General features: G+C 44.1%; 1 protein-coding gene across 5 annotated transcripts in view; it reads right to left on the reverse strand.

Moving 5' to 3' along the window:
- LOC115141049 (semaphorin-6D-like) overlaps positions 1-24,314 on the reverse strand; it is a 131,126-nt gene that overhangs the window by 37,980 nt on the left and 68,832 nt on the right. For 4 of the 5 annotated variants that reach the window (XM_029679636.2, XM_029679638.2, XM_029679639.2 and 1 more), the window contains one exon: positions 3,393-3,601. In XM_029679636.2, the coding sequence (XP_029535496.1) occupies positions 3,393-3,540 (148 nt within the window). In that variant the 5' untranslated portion in view covers positions 3,541-3,601. Of the gene's footprint in view, positions 1-3,392; positions 3,602-21,031; positions 21,055-24,314 lie in introns of all 5 variants that reach the window. The other variant, XM_029679635.2, reaches the window with a different exon arrangement.

Below are 24,314 nucleotides of genomic sequence, written 5' to 3' on the forward strand. Positions count from 1 at the left end.
ACTATAACAGAACGTGTGTTTCGTCGAAAAGCCCAAGGAAAACTGATCACCAAAAAGTGGAAAAAATATCAATGCGCCAGTTGCATGTATTGTCTATGGCACAGCAAAATAGATGGCTCTCAGCTTACAAGTCCTACAGCTTCCACACGATGTCGCCAGTCTTGGCAATTTCCTGGAGGTTGTTCCTTGGTCAAACGAAGAAGAGACACTTGATTTCATCCGGTCCACGACAGGAAGTTTTGGAAGAGAGATTTTCGGCCATGATTTGAAGACGTGGAGCTATTGAATACACACCGCCCCGTGATCAATTTGATAGATTATTAACGTTTACTAATACCTAAAGTTGGATTACAAAGTATTTTGAAGTGTTTTGTGAAAGTTTATAGGCAACTTTTTTAATTAAAAAAAATGACGTTGCGTTTTGAAACTGTGTTTTTTTCTGGATCACACAGTTTTCATAGATGGATATTTTGGGTATATATGGACCGATTTAATCGAAAAAAAGACCCAATAGTGATGTTTATGGGACATATAGGAGTGCCAACAAAGAAGCTCGTCAAAGGTAATGAATGTTTTATATTTTATTTCTGCGTTTTGTGTAGCGCCGGCTACGCTAATTCTTTTGTTTACGTCCCCTTCAGGTATTTCGGGGTGTTGCATGCTATCAGATAATAGCTTCTCATGCTTTCGCCGAAAAGCATTTTAAAAATCTGACTTGTTGGCTAGATTCACAACGAGTGTAGCTTTAATTCAGTACCCTGCATGTGTGTTTTAATGAACGTTTGCATTTCCTGATGGCTGGGTGGGACGCAGACGTCTCAGGGTCTTTAAGGTTGCTTCCCCTATCATCGCCAAGCCTGTCTCTCCTTTCTGGGGAGGTTCCCATTGCTTGGAAGGCAGCCACGGTTCGTCCTTTATTTAAAAGGGGAGATCAAGCTGATCCTAACTGTTATAGGCCTATTTCTATTTTGCCTTATTTATCAAAAGTGTTGGAACATTTTTTGTCAATAATCAACTGACTGGCTTTCTTGATATCTATAGTATTATCTCTAGTACGCAATCTGGTTCCCGCTCAGGTTATGGACGTGTCACTGCAACCTCAAAGGTCCTCAATGTTGTCACCATTGCCCTTGATTCTAAGCAATGGTGTGCTGCTATTTTTATTGACTTGGCTGAAGATTTTGATACGGTAGACCATTCCATTCTTGTAGTCCGGCAAAGGAGTATTGGTGTCTGAGGGGTCTATGGACTGGTTTGCTAACCACTTCTCTCAAAGATTGCAGTGTATAAAGTCAGAACATCTGCTGTCTCAGCCACTGCCTGTCACCAAGGGAGTACCCCAAGGCTCAATCCTAGGCACCACGCTAAATATACTTTGAGAAATTAACTCAATATACTTTGAAATTACAAAACAAAAATTCTAAACGGTGTACAAATGGTGGACCTATATTCATACAGTTTCTTGATTGTCCAGCTCGCTAAAAATCACTAGACAGTCAGGGAGCAATTTCTAGCACATTTTGACGGAAAGGAAATGTAACAAATTATCAGTGCAGCCCTCCGGACCTCGATGAAGACCGAATGTGATCCCTGGGAAAAATGAGATCGACACCTCTGGCTTAGGCCTTCCCGTCCAACTTAACCTCTGTAATTTCAGATAGTGTCCCATTTTAATCTCCTCAGGGGAAGCATCTTTCCCCCAACTAAGCAAGTCCGGCTCGACTGTTTAACTTCTTGATGCTACCCATCCCTTAAGCGGGATAATTGTCACCAACAACCGCTGAATAGCATAGCCCCACATTCACATAATATTACAAAAAATATTTATATTCATGAAATCACAAGTGCAATATTGCAAAACACAGCTTACCCTTTTGTTAATCCACCTGTCTTCTCAGATTTTGAAATTATGTTTTATAGTGAAAGAAATCCAAGCGTTTGTGTAAGTTTATCAATCGCCCGACAAAACATTATGTACACTTAGCATTAAGTAGCTTGGTCACGAAAATCAGCAAAGCAATCAAATTAATCTCTTACCTTTGATGATCTTCGGATGTTTTCACTCACGAGATTCCCAGTTACACAATAAATGTTCCTTTTGTTTCATAAAGATTTTTTTTTTTTTTTCAAAATACCTCCGTTTGTTTGATGCGTTATGTTCAGAAATCCACAGGAAAGAGCGGTCACGACAACGCAGACAAAAATTCCAAATAATATCCGTAATGTCCACAGAAACATGTCAAACGTTTTTTATAATCAATCCTCAGGTTGTTTTTAAAATATATAAACGATAATATATCAACCGCAAATGTCTTTATCAGTAGGAGAGGGAAAGGCAATGGCTGTCCGAACTCTGTTGCGTGAGCAAAACTCACCTGACGTGATGTTATCTTTCTGGCTCATTTTTCAAAATAAAAGTTCTGTTATCATTTACATTTACATTACATTTAAGTCATTTAGCAGACGCTCTTATCCAGAGCGACTTACAAATTGTATACTCACAGACAATATTTTTGACAGTTTTGGAAACTTTAGAGTGTTTTCTATCCTAATCTGTCAATTATATGCATATTCTAGCATCTGGTCCTGAGAAATAGGCCGTTTACTTTGGGAACGTTATTTTTCCAAACATAAAAATAGTTCCCTCTAGCTTCAAGAGGTTAAAGATTTTAACTCCGGGACGATTGGGTCAAGCAGAGCAGTGATTCACTGTGGGGCAGAAAGGGAGCGGGATAAATCCACCCCGGCGAACGCTCGCTCGTTCCTTTAATTACTCCTCAGCACATTCACTTCCTTTAAAGTTTTGGCCGCCGCGTCGCCATGGAAACCACTAACCCAGTTCCTCCAATTAGCCTCTGCGAGGGAGATGATTCCGGAGGTCGATCTGGGTGCTGGATGTATTACCATACATAATGGACATCCTGGGGAGTTGTGAGGGGTTCTGACGCCCAGTTACCTACAGACCTGCTGATAAATGGCCCTCATTACACCTGAGATGGGCTCCAAATATAGATCTATTAGCGTGGCTATTTATGCTAATGTTCCACTCCTCCAGATAGATAAATTAAAGCGCCAGGCCTCAGTCTCTGTCACCTCTTAAATAAATGGGGGTGGCCAGGACCTCCTGACCACACGTGCCACTGACGGGCTGTACATGTGGCCCAATCAGACACTGTATTATGTCATATAGCTAAAATGTATAGCCATTTTATTTCGATAGTGGCAATTATGTATTTGAAGTCGTCATCCTATTACTGACATAGATCTGTAAGACAACTGACAAAATATGTGTACATACAACTAGACATGATGCTGCCCTTTAACGGTACATCAGAACTTCATGCCCCCCTGAACTAAGGAGCAACATTGCATCATGCTGGGCTTGCACTCACGTTCTCTCCCCCCAATGCTGATTGGCTCCAGGTCCTGGGGGAAAGGTGTGACTCCCATGGTCAGGTGAGGTAAGAGTGCTGTGAGGGCTAGAGCCAGGACCACCGCCAGAAGGGGGAGGGGCCGAGGCGACCCGGGCACCAGCCTCATGTTGGCAGGGGTTTACCACACCTCACCAGAACAGCATGGCCAACAGCGGGCACACCACCACCTAGAAGAGGAGAGAGTGAGACACAGGTTAACATAGCTACAACCAAAGTTAGCTGTACCATTATCTGTTAAAACAGTCACAGGCTAATGTGAATCACTACAACAGCAGTGTCGGCTTCACAATGCTCACTATAATTCTGCTATCAAGTTCTACAGTAGCTGTTGGAACTTTCTGAGTTTGGATGCTAAGCTCTCATTAGCATGCGATGCTCACTGCCAGTGCGGCATTGTGATTGAGTGTTAGCTGAACTGTGATGGCAGCCTGAACACAGAGAGAGAGAGGGAGAGGGACAGGAACGGAGAGAGAGGTGAGGCCACAAGGGCCCCTTACTGGGACACCTGGCTCATTTACTCCCAGCCTTCAGTCTTTCACAGGTGACTTCACACAATTAACCACCGCCCCCACAGGGGAACGCGACCCCCACTGTCTGCACCAAGACACCAGGCCCAAGGGGGAGGTGACAGGTACCCACTTTCACCTAATATACAACAAAATAAACTATAAATTGTTTGACTAGATGGGAAAAACGAGTGGCTCCTGTAAGAAAGTCAGACGATTCAAGTTTGAGCAAAGTTTACTCTCTGCATTATTAATCACTCAGGTAAGCTATGAGTCAGACCTGAATTGTCTCGAAATGCTAATTTCCACATCTGCTTGATTTCTGAGATGAGACCGGGACAGATGGATGCGGATTGCGCAGGGATTTGTTCAACTAAATCTACAGAATGCTGTGACCTGTGTTTTGGCACCAACTTAATAAGGGCAGCGTGTCCTCTAAGGGTTTCAACTCAGCACAGCCCAGATTGATGTAGTTCACCAATGCGATCCTGTCACACAACTCTTAAATGGGGAGCTGAAAATAAAGTCAACAGAGATATGAACCGCCATCAATATTGATAACAGGCTGCCTCATTCTGATTCAGAGGAGACGGTTGCATTTAGCGATGAGGTCAAGCGATGATCACAGTGTCATAAATCGAGGGGAGGCGGTGTCTGCTCCTGTTTACTTCATGAATTACTGCCTCCCGCGTGTCCTGCCTGGGCGATATATGAGGACATTACTCCCAATGGATTAACTCACAGGCTTTTCGGCTTCTCAGAGGAGGTAGACAGCTTGAGCAAACAGGATATGATGCGGTGGCTTCCTGCCTGAGCAGGCCAAACAGCATGTCCCCAAAACACCACTGTCACCCCATCTAATCGGAATATATCATTGATGATCCAATATCTTTGTAAATGCTCTGAAGGTTGAGCAATGGCCTCAAGTTAAAAGAGTATGCTCACATTTATACTGATTATGCAAATGCTTGAGGAATCTTGAAGTAAAAAAAACACTTGGTAAAGTCGCAGTTTAAAACATGCTAAATTATTTGCATAACTGTCTCTCTGCTCTCATTAATATGCATAGACTAGACCGACGATCATAAACATGTAGAGTGTGAAAATCAAAGGTTATGGAGATGGGGCAGAGATCAAATATCGACAAGTGCAGAGTATTTATCCAATGGCTATAAAGCCAGGAAAATGCAAAGATGACTCACAGCAAGACAAGCACAGTGCCTGCAGGAGCTTATGCAAGACAGACCAACAGATACACTGACCCTACAGACCCTCTGAGGCTTCTGGACCTTCCACAGATTTCCACACAAAGGCACTGAGTGGATGGATTATCAGCAGCACCCTGAATATTTGCGGTTCCTGTTTGTGAAGTTCTCCACACGTTGACGAGCCTCACAGCTGGGGATGGATGTGGAGCTTGTGGAAGTGGAAAATGCTATGACGAAATGCCCAACGTAATCCAATTAAATCCTAGCTACAGTAATGTAATATAAACCAGCATAAGTCCCTTTGATCTGATGCATACACTGTTGTCCTGGGGTTCACTTCCAGACTGATGTGATGGTAAGCATCACTGCGAGAGCAGGGGCCGACTTCCGCCTCTTTAAAAGACATGCATAGACATTCCACAGTGACAAAGTCAACTTCTTCTTAAACTCAGAGACTCACTATGCCCAAGCCCCATAAAGCCACTGGCTTCATTTAACAGTCTTTTAAGATGTGATTTTACAAATATATTTGGGGCCTGCCTTCAAATTGCCCTGCTTGTGGAGCATCTATTGTGTTCATGTTGTTTATCGCCTCAACCAGTAAATTCTTCAGCTTCTTCTCAATGGGATATTTCCATAGTGACAGGGGCATGATCTAAAACCCGATACCAGGGTCCAGCTGCTACCGCCACACCGAATGCCGCCCGCCAAAACTTGCCATGTCACAAACAAACACACCACACCCTCCCCATAAACATGTAAACCATGCAGCACCCTTTAGGAATTTGTTGCTGTCCGTTTTCTTTATCTAATCAATTGCTTTTTACAGAGTGAATGGAGAGGCAGGCTGATGAGCTGACAGCTGTCGATGGGATATAAGCCACTGCTTATCCCGACCCACACTCTCTCTCTGTGTTCTGTTTTGGATGGGATGTATGGGATCGTTTTGTTTTTAATGAACTGGACTTGTCAAGCCATCTGGGAGATACTGGCAGTTGGTCCTCTTTGTAGGGCAAGGAATTGAAGGCCGCTGGGGCCGCACATTGATTATCTGACATTCATTTGGATTAGACCACAGTGATGGTTCTGTGGTTTGAAGAGATGTCTTCAGTCTGGTGGTTTGAGGGATTTTTCACAGCACTGTGCGAAAATGAAACTTAATGATGAGAAAATGGGAGCCTTTATGAGGGGTGGATGAGGCCACGGTGTCATCTTTTAAAAGGATCCATTTTAATTCATACATAAACCTTAACAAGTCAATCTTTATGACCCAGCTTCAGTTTGGCCAGGGACCACAGTTCCATAAAAAGACGCAATTAGAATAAATGCCAATTTTATCCTCAATCAACCGCTTTATGCACCTGTCTGCTCCAGGGATGTTTATTTTCTGCCAACACCTGTCGTACAAGCTAAATAGAGGCGCATTATCCTAATGCAGACCCACCCCCTCTGATATGCTGTGACCTCACAAACGGAACACCGCTGCAGTTTCACTGGGGGGGGGAGGCGAATCCCTTCACGGTTTTGGATAACAGGGGGATAGCTAGCCAACACCCACCCCCCGCCTCTGCGCCTTGGGATGCCACATGGCCCAAGAGAAGTAGGAATTGAATGAGTCCACCCCCAGTATACATGGGCCTACATAATGAGGGTGCATGTCCCTAGCCTCTGTCATTTCAGACACGATTAGGCACATTACCCCCTGCTCTTCATGGACCATTACCCACCCAGGGCTCTGCTGGGGACTATCACATCACCATGGCGATGAGCAGGGACAGGGGGCCAGATGATCTGCCGCAGAATGTGTGTGTGGTCGGAGTGTGTAGGCCTTTGTCGATGTGTGTCTACCTCATTTGGGAAAGGGAACACTGCGAATCCTGTTTAGCTCTCTAACCATGTATCCCCTAGCTATCGTGACTTTTCTCTGGTCGGTTTACTTTCAGTGATCCAATGATTAAGACTGTGTAATGGCCATTGTTCTGCTTGATAAAGAACCAGCAAGTCATCCAAGTGCATGGAGTACACAGTACAGCACATTCATTGATCAATAGCAGTTCTGTGTGAAAATCTACAAGTTGATAGAAGCAGGATGCTGTTATAATTTCTCACATTATAAGTTACTCAATAGAGTGATTAATGAAATGACAACAGGGAACATCACAACTCCTAGCCGAGGAAGCACATTGTTTATTCAAGACTGTGGTTACCTCAGGAAATGGCACTCAGTTTTCTTTTCATTCTGACAAAGTTTGACCGACACCTTATACATTTTCTGCTGTGCAAAAACTTAATTGGAAGAAAACTCATCCGAGGCATGCATCTTGTGAGTGACCTTACGACAGAAGATTCCGTCGTTAAGCCTGGGCAACATCATCCTTGCCCTACTCTCTGAGAGTTCATCTGACTGTTGATACCTGAACACTGTCCCATGAGGCACCATCACAAGGCTGACAATTAGCTGCTGAATAGAGACCGTTTTCTAGTCACAGACAACTCTCCTCTTACCCCGAGACATCCACTCCCCTACAGAGTGCTCAGTGTGGCAGCACTGTATGCAGCTGATGAGTCACCTACGGTTTTCAGGAAGTATGATGCTCCTCCTATCACTCTGAATTCTCAACTCTCCGCCTCTCTGTAGACTTTGTGTTAGATGCTACTTCTCAACAAGCCCCTCTTCTGCCCGAGGGCCCTTTCAACTCTCTACATGAGCCCCTCAGAAAGAGGAACTTCGCTAATTAGATATCCAATGGCTAACCACATAGACGCCGCCGAGGCAAATTGGAATTGGGATCAAGGAGCATTGGACAATAATTGGGGAACAGACCCCGCAGGATACGGGTGATTTTCAGATGACTGCTACATGCTGGTGGTGCTTGGAGTTCATCCTACTGTTGCTCATAAATTAACTTACTGGAGTCTTTGAAAGCACCTCTACAAGTTCAACCACATCCAGCAAGGCCAGCAGGCTTCAGGACATTTATAGCCTCTGCTGGTTTAACTACTTTCACAGTAGTTTTAAACACTTCTTTATCAGTTACTTCTGAATTCCACTTTCAGTTGGGGCAGGAGTGCAACAATGTTGGATGTCAGTGTCAGAGTTGCAATATCGGCAGGCTTTGACAGGCCAAGTCCTGTGAATGAAGTCAACACTTGATCTAGATGAGGGTCAGAAACTTAAACTCGCTGTTGAATAACAACACGTCAGTTGAAGTTGATGGGGAATTTCAGAGGCCCTGCAGTAGCAACATGAGAGCGGCTCAAGGGAGGCCTCAGTGACAACATTCTGAAAGCCCTATTAGCATGCTGGGTCAAGAGGGAATGACGGCTGGCTGCTTTCCTTTTGGTCCCTATAGTCCCTTAGTTCTGGAATCTGCATTTCAAACGGATGGTGGCAGTGTCGTGGAATCTCTCCTTATAGTCTTTATCTGACAGTTGCATGGGCAGGAGGAAAGAGGTTGGGAGAGGGGAGCGGAGATACGGGGCACCATGGCATCCAGGGTGAGATGTGTCTGTCAGTGGAGGTCAGGACCCTCCCTGCCATCACTGCCACTCAACTTGCCCAAAAGGGATGCTGTGATGGCCTCCTCGCCCATAGGGTTTAGACAAAGTGACGGGTTATCCTGTGAGATGGGCCATCTATTGTCACCCTACGTAGGAGTGCTCTACGCCGTCCACATGGCAGGGTCCCCACAGATTAAAGCTTGTTTGTCAGCCACGGGCAGCGCATCAAGCCTCCAACTCATCCCCACCAGCTCCTCTCTCTAGGAATGATGTTGGGCTGAATCAAGTTGACAGCGAGAGTCAACTAAAGTTGTACGACAGGAAGAAGTGATACTGTACAAAGTCCATGCAAAGGTTCAGTAACCGTGGGCTGAGGGCTCTCTAAAAATGAGACTGAAAGGGAGCATCTAAACATTGGTTTGAAATATCTCACCAATGTTCAAGGACCCGAGAGATGTTGACAACTCAAACACACTACAGCAGTGATACATAGAAAAATAACTGGCACCCATTACTTTCTGTTTACTGGTATTCATCTCTGAGAAAAGTGCCTCTGCCACCAGTCTGGGCCTAAACCTGTAACGCATCCCGCCACAGCGGGTTGAGCTGGCCAGACTTCAGACAGGGATCTATGCGAGACACAGACACTGAGACGGTCGTCCGATCGATCGGGAGAACCGCTGAGAGCGTCATCCATCGTCTTTCTGTCTACTTGAGATGAAAAAAGCCCCAAAGGCTATCAGCGAGAGACGGATCAGACACACACTAAGGTTATCCTCCTCATATTCATTATTTATTTTTTATCTTCAGACAAGCCCTGTAATTCACTGGAAAACCACTCTCTCTGTCTATCCATCTACAGTATCCATTCATCCACAGTATCCATCCATCTACAGTATCCATCCATCTACAGTATCCATTCATCCACAGTATCCATCCATCTACAGTATCCATCCATCTACAGTATCCATTCATCCACAGTATCCATCCATCTACAGTATCCATCCATCTACAGTATCCATTCATCCACAGTATCCATCCATCTACAGTATCCATCCATCAACAGTATCCATTCATCCACAGTATCCATCCATCTACAGTATCCATCCATCTACAGTATCCATCCAGCCACAGTATCCATCTATCTACAGTATCCATCCATCTACAGTATCCATCCAGCCACAGTATCCATCCATCTACAGTATCCATCCATCTACAGTATCCATTCATCCACAGTATCCATCCATCTACAGTATCCATCCAGCCACAGTATCCATCTATCTACAGTATCCATCCATCTACAGTATCCATCCAGCCACAGTATCCATCTATCTAGCCATCTCAATTTTCCTCTACTGTTTCTAGTGTGACATCTTCGGATGAGTGTAACCCCGGGTCACCTCATCAGACCTTCTGGCAGTGAAATGCAGATGTCGTTCAAGCTCCCTCCTCGACCCTCCTCCCGTCGTCTCCACCTCATAACTAAAACGGAATGTTATCTACCTCCTCTCAATCTCCCCATCATCAATAATTCAAAGTGTTCTTGAGAAACACTACCTGAACCTCTATTGACAGAAACTCCAGCACTGTCATTCCCTCAAGGGCATCATAATTGGATCCTCAAAGTCTGCTGCTACAGACCCAGGCGGGGGAACAGGAGTCTGTGTTTACGTTTTTTTGTTGAGGTGTCATTGTGTGTGTGTGTGTGTGTTTGTTTCTATTTTTACATATTTATTTCAGTACTCCAAACCAGCCACCTCCAGAACCAACAGCACACAGCAGGAGCCATCCCGTGCACAGAGTGACCTGGCCAGTCTTCAGAAACATTCCCCTCAGGGGTGTTTTAAAGGTGGGTGGGAAAGTGTTTGGTTATCTAGCACCGTGGAGAAAGGATTGTGGAGGGATTGCGGATGAGTCAGATTGGGAAGGGCAGTGAAGCGCTTTATCAATTGCAGTAGTGCACTTTCTCAAACCTGGAGAGGGCAGTTGTGGGACAAGTCAAAAGGTGAAGAGAGTTGCATTGCAAGCAGGAGTGACAGCTTTTGAGAAGGTTAAACTTCTGAGCGCTTGATTTCACAAAGCAACAGTTTAACTCCCACAGTACATGCTTAAAAATAACAGGCTCACCAGTATGACATACAATTGTATCATAACATGCAGTATGTCAACAGCTTTAGAGAGGGGTAATTTCAGTGTTGATGCGGGTGGTGGAACAAAAAAAGACACATCAGTCATAGAGCTAAATTAAGTTTAAACAATAGCAAAACTGTCAGTATTGACACTAAACTAATCTTCAACATCAACGTCAGCGGTATTCAAGGCCTCGCTTTTATGCACAATATACAAATATGGCAAACTCAACGCTGCTGTCGTGCAGTGTCCTCTCCTCTGACAGGTCAACAATAGGAAGAGATAGTGCTCCCTCCCACTACGCTTTGTAGACTATAGTACCAGCGGAGCCTATCATTATTTCACCAGAACTGCCGACCGCCCGGAGGGGAGAGGAGAGGAGTGTAGAGGAGAGAGCGCAGCCAGATGAAGATGCTATTCAAAACACTCCTGCTGGGAAAGATGAAACGCGCCACACCAATATAAGCGAGAGAGAGTAGAACGGGAGGAGAGGATGAGGTGAATAAGCAGCGCTGTCAGTGCTCATCAGGTTGCTGATCGCTCAGCGTTCTCCAGTGGCTCTTTATTACCACCGGGGGGGGGGGCTAGCCCTGGACCCTCCTATCACTTAGGACCCCTGAGTTCAGCCTTGGTGGTACAGTACAGAGCAGCAGCGGGGTGGAGATGTGTCTTCCTGCTGGTGCCAGGGCCCCTTGGGTGGCGGTGCAAGCTAATGGGCGGGGTGGCCGAGCTAAGCGGCTGGTCTGCCTCCCTGTGATTAGATTTGGGCTCGTTGAGAGTGAGAGTGTGTGTGTGTGTGTGTGTGTGGTGCTGATCCCCCTCATCACACGGCTCTGATTAGGCACTGCGGTGGTTCTCTGGCTTGGCGAGCCCTCGTTCTGCTGCCAGTGCAGAAATAAAGCCTGTCTATCAGCGCATCGGTGCCAGAATGATTCTGAAGGACAACAATAATTATGCTCACTGGAGAGTGATGAGAAATAGAAGAAACAAAGTTTACGGTTATTGGCAACCTTGAACTGTACAGTAGGTTTAATAACTAATGTTCTAACATAGCGAAAGTAACAATTCATGAAGGAGACGGAGTGTTCTTTGCTATTTTCTTTCTACCCTTCTATACCATGGCATTACAAGGAGAGGTATTGAGACTGAGCCCCTTAGAAACAGGGTCAATTAAGTAAATCAAATGTTTTAAAACATGTTTGAGAGCAACCTTTCTTTAAGGCACTGAATGGTGCTTGAGCTGAGGACTGCTGTGATGATGCTCTCATGATGCCTTTGTATCCGTCTCCGTATTTAAGGTGGGGAACAATGAGAGAATGCGACATCTCTATTAACAGAAAGCTCTTTGATCTCCATCTTTCTCTATGCTCTCCAGCAAATGGATCCTCCCCAGGCACCAATTAGATGGGTGCACTGTTTGCACTTCAATCTCTGCATTCCAATTCTGAAAGTTGGAAGACACATGAATTATCGAAGTGAATTTTGAGTGTCACGGTGTTCCGGAGGTTTCATTTGCGAGTGAACTTTAGAGGTAGTGAAGAAAGATGAATCAAACCCCTCAATTTACTCATCTCAGGCGCATTGTGCCAATTTAATATATATCTTTCATTCTGTTTGAAGGACCTGTACCATGTTTGTCAGAGCCATAGATAGAGCCCTTAGGATGCAGGACAAGCACACAATGATACGTATGAAAACATGTAGAAAGCACCTAGTCAAGGACTCAGGCGTAACATTAGAGCCAGAGTAGTTGTGAAAGGAAGATAAATAGCGTCCGCAATCACGCTGCCGTCACCCACCAGATCCATCCTTGTCACATTACCCGAAAATATAATCAATTAAAAAAAGAAGTGGGCACGCAAGACAGGTTGGTGACAACAGTATGTTCTTTAGCAGCTGGCGCACAAAATGGCCGACCTCTTTAATAAATGAAAGATTTTCCAATCTGAGAAGTCGATGCTGATGAAGGGACATATAAATCAGGTGAGGAGCGGCGGAGGGGTTCTGGAGAATGCTCCTCGCTGTAATGGTATTATCATGCCTGCGTGCTTCACTGTTTCTGTGGAGATTAAACGCTTTATCATTGTCTTGGCTACAAACAGTCCCCATTCCCAACATGCATCCCATAATCAAACCCCTTCCCATTCAGATCCACCAGGCTGCCACTCTTAACAACACCATCACACACTGCCTGAGGGAGAGTCAGGAGAGAAAGAGAGTGCGAGAGCGAGCGAGCATAGGGTTATCAGGGCCTCCCTACATTCGGGGTTATGGCCTCAGTGGATGAACCGGACATCATTAACGCCTTCTCACAAATGATGACATCATCGAGAGGCATCCCCGAGACCCCAGGGGCTTTTTGCTCCATATATCTCATGTTATTGCTGTGGCACTTCTTTCTCAGCTCAAGAAAGTCCATGACCATTGGCTGCTCATACACAGAATGTGAAGTGAGGCTCTTCTCGGTGTGCTGAAGGCTACATTGTGTCAGTCTGAAGTACTATCAAAATGCTTGGGTTAGTAGCGCAGGCCTGTCTGACAAGACTATGTCCTGGGGACATGTAGTCTAGCCCTGTTGTGCTGAGAAAGAACCAGTCGCTGTAAATGAGGATGATGTCTGTGACCTCGCAGTGCACTGATCTGGAATCAGCCAGGCAATCAATCCTCCCACTCAATCTCAGTTCAGCAGATGTACTGACAGCTCCACACAACATTGAGGGGTTAAGGTGCAAAAACAACAACAGCTAACAAAACAGGCACACTAGAATAACACTATTCATGATTTTTATTTTAGGACATATTTTATTTCTGGATAGTGTATTACAGTAAACAATGGATCTCATGACTCTAGCCCAGACCAGAGCTAGAAGGGCACCAGACCAGAGCTAGATGTGCACTAGAAGAGAAAGGAGTCATTGAGGAGCAGGACCGGCATACCAGTATCGCGATACTCGTTAGTATCGTGGCAAGGAAACAAAACACGAAGAGGATGTAACTTCTTTAGGAAAACAGTCCTAATGTTGGAAACAAACATTATGTTGTCATCCAGAGTCACATTTATTCATTTCCCAAGCTACAGCACACAATATTTTAAATACAGCATGATTTTAAAGGATCAAAGTGTTTTTGTCTGCTTGGTGTTTTCATTTTTGCCATGGAAAAAATATTACGATTCTGGTATTGTCCCGGCCCTACTAGTTGGTACCAACAATGCTTTCTCTAGTCTACAGATTGTTGACTAAGGTTAAGTATGGGCATGGAGACTGAGGGTTGGAGTGTGTGTGTGTGTGTAAGTGTGTCTCTGAGCTGTTAAAGAGTCTCTGATCACAGTGCAGATACTGTAGATCCTGCAGCCCTTAGGGAGGATAAGCTCTTATCTTTCGGGCTAAATCCCAAAAGTCGTTAAAGGGGTTCCGGAGTTGCTTAGAAGTCCAACTAATTAGAGTTCAAATCATTTTCGGTAACACTTTACATGACACCTAGCGTCATAACATGTAATGACACGGCCATAACCATGTCATAATAGCTGACATAACGTGTCATAATATGGACATAACACTGTCATTACACATATTCAGACCAGTTGTGACATATATAGCATTATTTTGTGGCTGGTTATGACACCTACATAAGGCAAAAACATTCCATTACACCATAGCCTACTTGTCCACAGTATGTTACATGCAATTTTCAGATATTGACCACCATGACCGCAATTATCATTGCGATTGCACACAAATCAGACGTGCACCTAGCCCAATGCTCTGTTGCTGATGACTGGGATGAATGCATAAACAGATTTCAGGAGCAGGACAAGACACCCTCTTTTTGACTGATGACTGACATAAGGGCATGTACGTGATAGGTCTATCTGGCTCATATGATTATGATGGTCATAATGCTTCTTGACAGTGGCATAAAGTGTATTTTCTACAAGTTATCTAAAATATGATGGCGGGAAAAAAATTGACAAAATAATTCACGACAACAACAACAGACTTAAAAAAAGGGAGGGATTTTTTTTGTTGAATAAATGTGGATTTTGACACTTATGTAGATGTCACAACCAGCCATAAAATAACCCAGTATGTCTACAGTTCACAAAGCACGATCAATGAGTTATCAAGCTAAATACTGTACAATGCAGCAGCCCTTTGTTTCAGATGTATAGAAAACAATAAACCAGCCTGGTCATTCTTGACAGACATTTCGTTAGGGTGGAGATGAGGTGAGAGCCGTTGTGTAGAACGCTGCCCACTCTCAAACAAAACAAACTACAGTCACAGTGTGGATCAAAGCGCAGTATGTAGTTTTTCTGTCGAGCCTCCCGCTGCTCCTCCGTCCAGGCACAAACACGCATCTGCATTTGTTGTCCTGAAGTCAAAAAGCGAAACGCGGCAGGCACAAAGAGAGACCAGACAAATCCACAGGGCGAGGGCGAGAATGAAAGATGGACAGAAAAACAGAGAGAGTGAGAGAGTTGGAGGAAAACAAAAGCTGTCTGTTGCTTCCAGCGTCCCCCCGACTTACCACCCCCCACTACGAACTTCTTCTCTCCCTCAGCAGCCCTGGGAAGCACAGGAGGTTGGTGGCACCTTAATTGGGGAGGACAGGCTCGTGGTAATGGCTGGAGCAGAATTAGTGGAATGGTATCAAATAAATGCCAATCCATTTGCTCCTTTCAAGTCATTATTATGAGCCGTCCTCCCCTCAGCAGCCTCCACTGGTGGGAAGGTATGAGCAGGCAGCCGTAATGGAAAAGATAAGAGACCAACAGGCCCATCTATAACAGGCTAGATAGTGGTGTATGGGTGCCGTTAAGCCTGGGCGATGGTGTCATTAAGTGTGAGTGCGTGATAAATGCACTCTGCTTGTCGTATTTGAGATTCTCATTAGTCTGTGTGCAGGAGGGAACCGGAGGCTATTACTCTTGTGGCTGTGGTGACACCGCGCAGAGTGTGTGTCTGTATCTATTGTCTGTGTTTTGTTGTGTACTGGACGTGTGTACAAAGGGAACGTGTGTGGCAAATGTACAACTGTGAGAGTGTGTAAAAGAGTTTGATAATAATCTCCTTCTGTGTCATGGTGAAATGCTCTGTAGGTGTGTACATACAGTGAGTATACAAGAACACCTGCTCTTTCCATGCCAGACTAACTGCTATGATCCCTTATTGATGTCACTTGTTAAATCCAATTCAAATCAGTGTAGAAGGGGAGAAGACAGGTTAAAGAAGGATTTTTAAGCGTTGAGACATGGATTGTGTACGCGTACCTTTCAGAGGGCGAATGGGCAAGACAAAAAATGTAAGTGCCTTTCAATGGGGTATGGTAGTAGGTGCCATGCACACCTGTTTGTGTCAAGAACTGCAACGCTGCGGGATTTTTCACACTCAGAAGTTTCCCCATGTGTTTCAAGAATGGTCCACCACCCAAAGGATATCCAGCCAACTTGACAACTATGGAAAGTATTGGAGTCAACATAGGCCAGCATCCCCGTGGAACACTTTCGACACCATGTAGAGTCCATGCCCAACGAATTGAGACTGTTCTGAGAGCAAAAGAGGGGGCAACTCATTATTAGGAAGGTGTTCTCAATGTTTGGTATACTCAGTGTATATAGGAAGTGAACGTGTGTTTTTGCTTTGTGTGTTGTGTCAGGTTTCTCAAATGCTCCCTTCAAGGTACAGACAGCCACAGCTATAGCAGCAGCCAGCCGCAGAACGACCTGTGGGTCGTCTGGACGTCTGCTCTGCTCCAATCAATACTTGGAGGTGTCCTGTTACCCTGTCTTCCCTAAGCCTCCTCTCCCCCCTGCTCAACGGGCAGGCAGGCAGCCCTTTGTTGGCAGTTGTTCATATCAGCTCTGGCTTATCATAGAACATCACAGGAAATGTGAGAACAGCCACGTACAGGTCAGTGACACTTTTAATTTGTCTCGGGTGATAGGGTTTGTCAAACTATTCCTGGGCTGCCTCATCACCGACCGCATTTGCTCACTTAGAGGTTGACTTTCCCCCTCTTGTGAAATGTGGCGACGCTATACTGCTATCTTGACCTTGATGTTGAATTGCATCATGTTTTGAATTGAATTTATTTTCGAATAGGAAAAGTCCTCCGGAATGGAGACGGCATTGTACTGCAATAGAAAGTGGTGCGACGCATTCCGCACAACTAAGAAGGATATGAGAAGAGTTTTTAAAATAGATGCCCTTTGCAGTATCTGCTCTACAAATCATCACGTTAGAAAATTAACTAGCTAAATCTAAATGGAGTGAGATATTTTTAAAGCTATAAGACGACACTCTATAAACAGGTCCCTGCTTAGTGATTGTGGATGTCTAAGGAGTCAAATTAACCAATATGGTACTGGGGTACAAATGAACTTTTCCTAAATAGGTGTTCCAAATAAAGTGTGCCAGGATATTAGATTTTCAAGTTGTCAATTAAGGCGACATCAAAATAGCTTTTAATGGATTGTGTACTTGAAATAACTTTCTAAATATAATTTTCACGGTTTACTTCTCAATCTGACCCAGGTCTTACATTGAATTACCAAGATAACATGCTACTAATTATTTGGATGGTCAATATTACTTTGAAAATAACTCAACTCTACATGCTATAAAACAGCTCCTTCTGATAGTTGTATTGTTTATTTACACAAATCTGCCCAACAGACTACATTAGCGCAAAGTCAAAATGTGTAAACACGCAATAAAATGTACATATCATGACTGCACCCATTTTTTCCCTCTTAAATCTTTCAAATTTGTTGTCTGGCATTCATCCAATTCAAATCCATTTGAAACTGTGCGCACACGCGCACACACACACACACTTTTAAAAGGACCCGTCAAATCATTCCATGCAGTGCTACGCCTGGGCGTTAGGGTTCATAAAATCCCCAAATAGCAAGTGATGCCTTGTAAAGCGAAGGTTGACTTTGCAAGTCGGGTCTCTTACACCATAACCCTACGGTAGTTCAGTTTCAATCGAAACAGACTGACATCTCTAACAAGGCCCAGGTATAGTTACAGCACAAATAAAAATGATCCAATGTTCAAATTGTCTTCCAGAGTAGAAACTATAGCAATATTATTTATTTTGGGAGAGGTAACAATTACATTTGAGTTTATCCTATTAAACTACTAATCATACTGTAAAGAGGCAAAAGTAGCTTCCTTTGTGTTGAAATGCCATGCCAATTAAAGTCTGGAAGTAGCAATAGTGACGACTACCTTCCATTCCGTTACATCCCTGTGCCATCTAAAATTAGCCTTGCTCATGGATTTAGTCTCTCTCCCGGGTAGAGATACACTTTAATGGATTTAGTCTCTCTCCCGGGTAGAGATACACTTTAATCTCTGTTACTTTTTTCTTCATTCCTGGGATTGGCGGTGCAGATATCTTTTCTGTGTGCTAAAGCTCAACAGCCATATGTCTCCACTGCCCTGTCCATGACACGCACACTTTTAATCAGAGCTCAGTGATGGACCACATTGTGTCCTTTAGACCCAAAGCTTTGAGTCCTGGACTGATACAGCCGTGCTCTGAGCCGGTTGGCTGCCTGCATCCAGTACTGAGCTTCATCACACACATTCCTGGGTAGCAAAACGTTAATAACTGTGAGTTACTGTGACCCATAGGAGTCTCATTATATTTACATCTTTTAGTGGCATTTAACAAACTGAAAATATACAGACGATAGAGGGAAAGTCCTCTATCCCTATAGCCCAGGGAACATCAACTAGCGGATGGTCAGGGGGCCGGAACATAAATACAAATCATTTGTAGACAGCAAATTGACCGCAAGAAGCCCAAACAGATACACTACGTGACCAAAAGTATGTGGACACCTGCTCGTCGAACATCTCATTCCAAAATGAGGTGCATTAATATGGAGTTGGTCTCCCCTTCACTGCTATAACAGCCTCCACTCTTCTGGGAAGGCATTCTACCAGATGTTGGAACATTGTTGTGGGGACTTGCTTCCATTCAGCCACAAGAGCATTTGTGAGGTCGGGCACGGATTTTGGGCAATTAAGCCTGGCTCGCAGTCGACTTTCCAATTCATCCCAAAGATGTTCGATGTGGTTGAGGTCAGGGCTATGTGCAGGCCAGTCAAGTTCTTCCACAACGATCTCGACAAATCATTTCTTTATGGCCCTCGCTTCGCGCACGGGTGCATTGTCATGCTGAAACAGGAGAGGGCCTTCCCCAAACTGTTGCCACAAAGTTGGAAGCACAGAATCATCTAGAATGTCATTGTATGCTGTAGCATTAAGATTTCCCTTCAGTGGAGCTAAGGGACCTAGCCCGAAACATGAAAAACAGCCCAGAACATTATTCCTCCTTCACCAAACTTTACAGATGGCACTATACATTCGGGCAGGTAGCGTTCTCTAGGCATTTGCCAAACCCAGATTCTTCCGTCGGACTGCCAGATGGTGAAGTGTGAATCATCACTCCGGAAAACGCGTTTCCACTGCTCCAGAATCCAATGGCGGTGAGTTTTACACCACTCCAGCTGACGCTTGGCATTGTGCATGGTGATCTTAGACTTGTGTGCGGCTGCGTGGCCATGGAAACCCATGTAATGAAGCTCCTGACAAATAGTTATTGTGCTGACGTTACTTCCAGAGGCAGTAACTCGGTAGTGAGTGTTGCAACTAAGGACAGACAATTTTTACAGGCTATGTGCTTCAGCATTCAGCGGTCCCATTCTGTGAGTTTGTGTGGCCTACCATTTTGCGGCTGAGCTGTTGTTGCTCCTAGATATTTCCACTTCACAATAACAGCACTTACAGTTGACCGGGGCAACTCTAGCAGGGCAGACATTTGATGAACTGACTTGTCGGAAAGGTGGCATCCTATGACGGTGCCACGTTGAAAGTCTCTTTAGTGAGGCCATTCTACTGCCAAATGTTGGTCTATGAAGATGGCTGTTTGCTCAATTTTATACTCCTGTCAGTAACGGGTGTGGCTGAAATAGCCGAATCCACTAATTTCATTGAGAATCTCAATGTTTGACTAAAACAATCATTTCAAACCTTGCGTACATTTATATATGATCACGTGTTTCTCTATTATGCGTAGGAATGCTTGGGAACAGATTTCTAAAAATAAAGTCACTTGTAGCTGATTTCCTGGTTGTTAGTCTTATGTCCAACAAAAGATTATTATTATTTTTATTATTTTATTTTACTTGCTCTAGCCTCTTAGGCAGCCAAGCCAAGGGTCGATGTAGTCATGTCAATCAAGAAAGGTCAGATGTGAAACAGGCTGATGCGGATTAATGTTGACAATAATGACATGATAATGCAGATGGCAGATGAAAGACTTCACCCACACTCATGTTCTAATGTTCAACATCACCCCCCTTAAAAGATTTAGATGCACTATTGTAAAGTGGCTGTTCCACTGGATGTCTTAAGGTGAACGCACCAATTTGTAAGTCGCTCTGGATAAGAGCGTCTGCTAAATGACTTAAATGTAAATGTAAATGTAAACATCAAATCAGAATTCCTACTCTCTCAGAATGTACTGTACTTTAAGGACAGTGCGCGCACGTGTACGTGTGTGCATGCATGTGCGCCCACCAATTATGTAGATTTTAAAAGCATTCTAGGTTCACCTCGATGCCCTGCACTGAAAAAGCACAGACAAGGGGCAATGTCAAGATGACAAAGTGCAAACAGCCAAAAGCAAAAAAAAAAAAAAGGACTTCCTATTAAAACTAAAGTAGCTATTTTGGATGACAGCCAACTGTCCAAGTAAATCCATTTGAATTTGTTCAGGAGTTATCTGAAGGGTGAAAGTGATGTAATTTTAATAAGGAAATATGAACTTTAGGATGATTAAATGAATTTAGATGTTTTCCCTCAAAGTGTACATTATTCAATAGCTGAACACATTTGCATACATGAAGTTACATTCCAAGAAAGCTCAGTACATGTCTTAAGTCAAATGGCAAAAACAAGGAAGTCCCATTACCTTACAGTACATAGTTAAAGGCAAACCTGCATTCATTAATCTACTGTATTTTCTTTCATTAGTTTAACGTAAAACATCGCAAAGGCTTTAGGACTTTCTAAATCTGCAACAAAACCAGGACTCTCCTACTTTTAGAGCCAACAAGCACCTTCTGAAATGAGATCACTTTCAGTATTTATTTAGACCTGGCAAAGAATCACCCTGGGAGGTGGTTTAGTGGGGTATAGCAAAACACAATCAGGAAACCTGAATCTCCTACCTGACTGATGTCTTCATCCAGACCTGACCGTGGGGAGAGGAGGAAAGGAGAAGAGGAGAGAGAGTAGGACAGAGGGTAGTGGAGGTCAGATAGGCCATACATAACCAGCCCTGCTGTTGACATTGTAGAACTCATTCTGTGGTTGTAGAGGCATTTCTCTTCCACTTTGGTGAGAGGATTTATTTACATGTCTCTGCCTGCAGCTTTCATTTGGCAAGATTTTACGGAGTGAGCGAGTCCTAGGGTTTGGGGGAGTAAGGTCTGCAGATAGTCTTGTTGACAGTAGAGCTGTTATCACAGAGGGAGTGCTGCTTGTCTCCTCACAGCTTAAGTACTTAAGGGTGTGTGTGTGTGTGTGTGTGTGTGTGTGTGTGTGTGTGTGTGTGTGTGTGTGTGTGTGTGTGTGTGTGTGTGAGTGAGAGAGAGGTTTGGATCGAACCCTACAGCATGGAGTGTCTGAGAGGACACCTCATAAAAAATTCCATGCTGTGTGAAGTTTTGGCCCCTTTAACATTCCATGTGGAAGGAAAATGGCCGCCAAGTTACTTCGAACTCAGCAAAGTACAAAAGCAGAGCATGTCCGTAACTATATACGAGGACAAAAATAAAATAAATAAATAAAAATATATGATTTTGTACACAATAAAGAAAAGAGAATATGGGTCAATTACGGGTCAACATCTAAATATTGTTCCTGGCATTCGTCAAAGCTCAGAAGAATAATTTATTTGAACATTCTAATCGCGCCTGTCTTTGCGAACAAGTGGAATTGTGAACAGTGGTTTGTTCGTTATGATAACCTGCATCCCCCTGATTTGCCTCCCAGATTTGCCTTTTTAACAGCACATTCACCACTCTCACAAACAGCTAACTCGGCCCTCTTGCGGCACAGGCCGAGGGCAGAGTTATTTTACTTATTCCACATTTTGTTGTGTTACAGCCCGAATTCAAAACTTACACACAATAACCCATAATGAAAAAGTGACATTTTTTCCAATTTAAATGAAAGAGAATTACCTAATTTACACAAGTATTCACACCCCTAAGTAAATACTTTGTAGAAGCACCGTTGGCAGCGATTAAGGCTGTAAGTCTTTCTGGGTAGGTCTCTAAGAGCTAGACAACCACTAAGGTCTTGCCATAGATTTTCAAGCAGATTTAGTCAAAACTGTAACTCTGCCATTCAAGAACACTCATTGTCTTTTTGGTAAGCAACTCCAGTGAAAATTTGGCCATTTAGTTTATTGTCCTGCTGAAAGGTGAATTCAACTCCACCTGTCTGGTGGAAAGCAGACTGAACCAGGTTTTCCTCTAGGATTCTGCCTGTGCTTAGCTGCATTCCATTTCTATTTTATCATGAAAAACTCCCCAGTCCTTAACGATTACAAGCATAACAATAACATGATGCAGCCATCACTATGTTTGAAAATATGGAGAGTGGTACTCAGTAATAAGTTGTATTGGATTTGTTCCCAAACTTGGGGTCAGGGTCCCATGTGGGGTCACATGAGAAAATCTGTACTAATCTTATCAAACAAGTTAGGGACATAAAAAAAGAGGATATGTTGCAATATGAACATCTCCACATGGCCCATCTTCCCTATAGGCCTACATTAAAATGCAATCAAAATGAAAACAACACAGTTGAAAGTTTTCGCTTTGTCGCTATTTAATTCCTTGAGAGGAAGAACACACAGAGGAGATATTGTGAACGCTTCTCCAGCCTAGCTCGTTTCTTTCTCACTCATCTCCACTGTGTTGCCTCCCATGGTCTCTAAGGACCAGCCGAGGTTGGGGCATTAGCATTCCCACACAGAAGATCCCACAGATGCTCAGGGGAAAGTCCCACAGGATGCAATGATCTGTGGATCAATATCCGGAGCTTAACGCATTGTGTTCACAGAATATTAAGTCATCGTGGGAAAGTTATCCCATCACGCTCCAGGTGAAAAGAGCCAAAGCCCACAATTATCCTAAGCCAGCCAGCCACCCACCCACCACGCTACGGTTTGAGATGATAAATGCAAATCGTACCAATGAACAGAGGAAAAACTACTTTGAGGCAGGAGTCTGTCGAATGACAAAATACGAAAGCTGCATCTGTAAGCAAAATATTGACGCATGAATCAAAAGTAAGCAACATGCATCAACGTGCGTTGAAACAAAGGAACTGGATTTATTTGAAGTGTCCACAGGGACTTCGGACATTCAGACACAAACTCGTTGCTCAAATGTCGACAACGGCAACTGTGTAAACAGAACATCTCGTTGTTGACATCCTGACATGTACAGTGCCCATATTGCTGTAAACCCCTGAGTCTCCTAGACCTACCATTAGTCTGACTCGTCTATGTCAAATCCCTCCTTGTCCCTTCTTTTCCAGGGTAGCGGAGCGGAGAGCCTGTGACAGGTCACGCGCGCATCCACTGCACACATCATTGATAGTAATGGGGGCAGGGAGGGGTGTGTGTGAGAAAGTGTGTATGCAGGGGGGTTAGCAAGTCAGGATTACACAAGCGGAGCATGAGTTCCGCTCCGCGAGATCAATTTATGTCACCAAATGGCATGACAACCAGTCCCCTCCCAGTCACCATCTGCCTTGTCCCCAAGCCAATTTGTCACAGCACATTCATGTGTGGTGATGCCCTCCTTTAACATTGAGGAAGATGGCTGTGGGGAAAAGAAGAAAGGAAGGAAGGGGAAAATAGCACTGGCAGCACACTTATTGAGGTACTACTGGTTTGGACTGGTGTCAGAACTTAGTTCGCACCCAACTGAATTAGAATGACCTAATTGAGGTGAACACTCTCCAGCATTTTCTCACGTAAGATGGCGTCATTCTAACGTGACATACAGTTGCCATCTGTCTAAACAAACGTGGAAGAATCATCTCTAAGAATCATGATGGCCTAACACTAGTTCCTAATTCTCCACTCTCCGTAGCTATGATGCACTGGCTACTACGGCAATGCTCGATCAGCTGAGCCAACCAGTGAATGGCCATTAGAGTAGGTAGTTTGCCAGCTTGCTGATGAAGTTGTACGGCACCAAAGTTATGGGACTCTTTTAAGAAATCCGCATGTGTCTGACTGACAGCAGGCACTGTGCCTTGCTACTTTGTAACATTTGGCCAATGCCATAACGCTGCGAAAGAGTGGTCAGCTGTGCTGCAGAACTCAGCCCACTAGTCACGGCAGAACAGAAACTGCCTTATCATGAAAACTCACTAGTGCTATTAGCTAGAATTTCACTACACTAGCTAACGGGAGTATTCAGCACTGAG

The sequence above is a fragment of the Oncorhynchus nerka genome, linkage group LG14 (assembly GCF_034236695.1).
Source record: "Oncorhynchus nerka isolate Pitt River linkage group LG14, Oner_Uvic_2.0, whole genome shotgun sequence".
NCBI classification, from domain to species: domain Eukaryota; kingdom Metazoa; phylum Chordata; class Actinopteri; order Salmoniformes; family Salmonidae; genus Oncorhynchus; species Oncorhynchus nerka.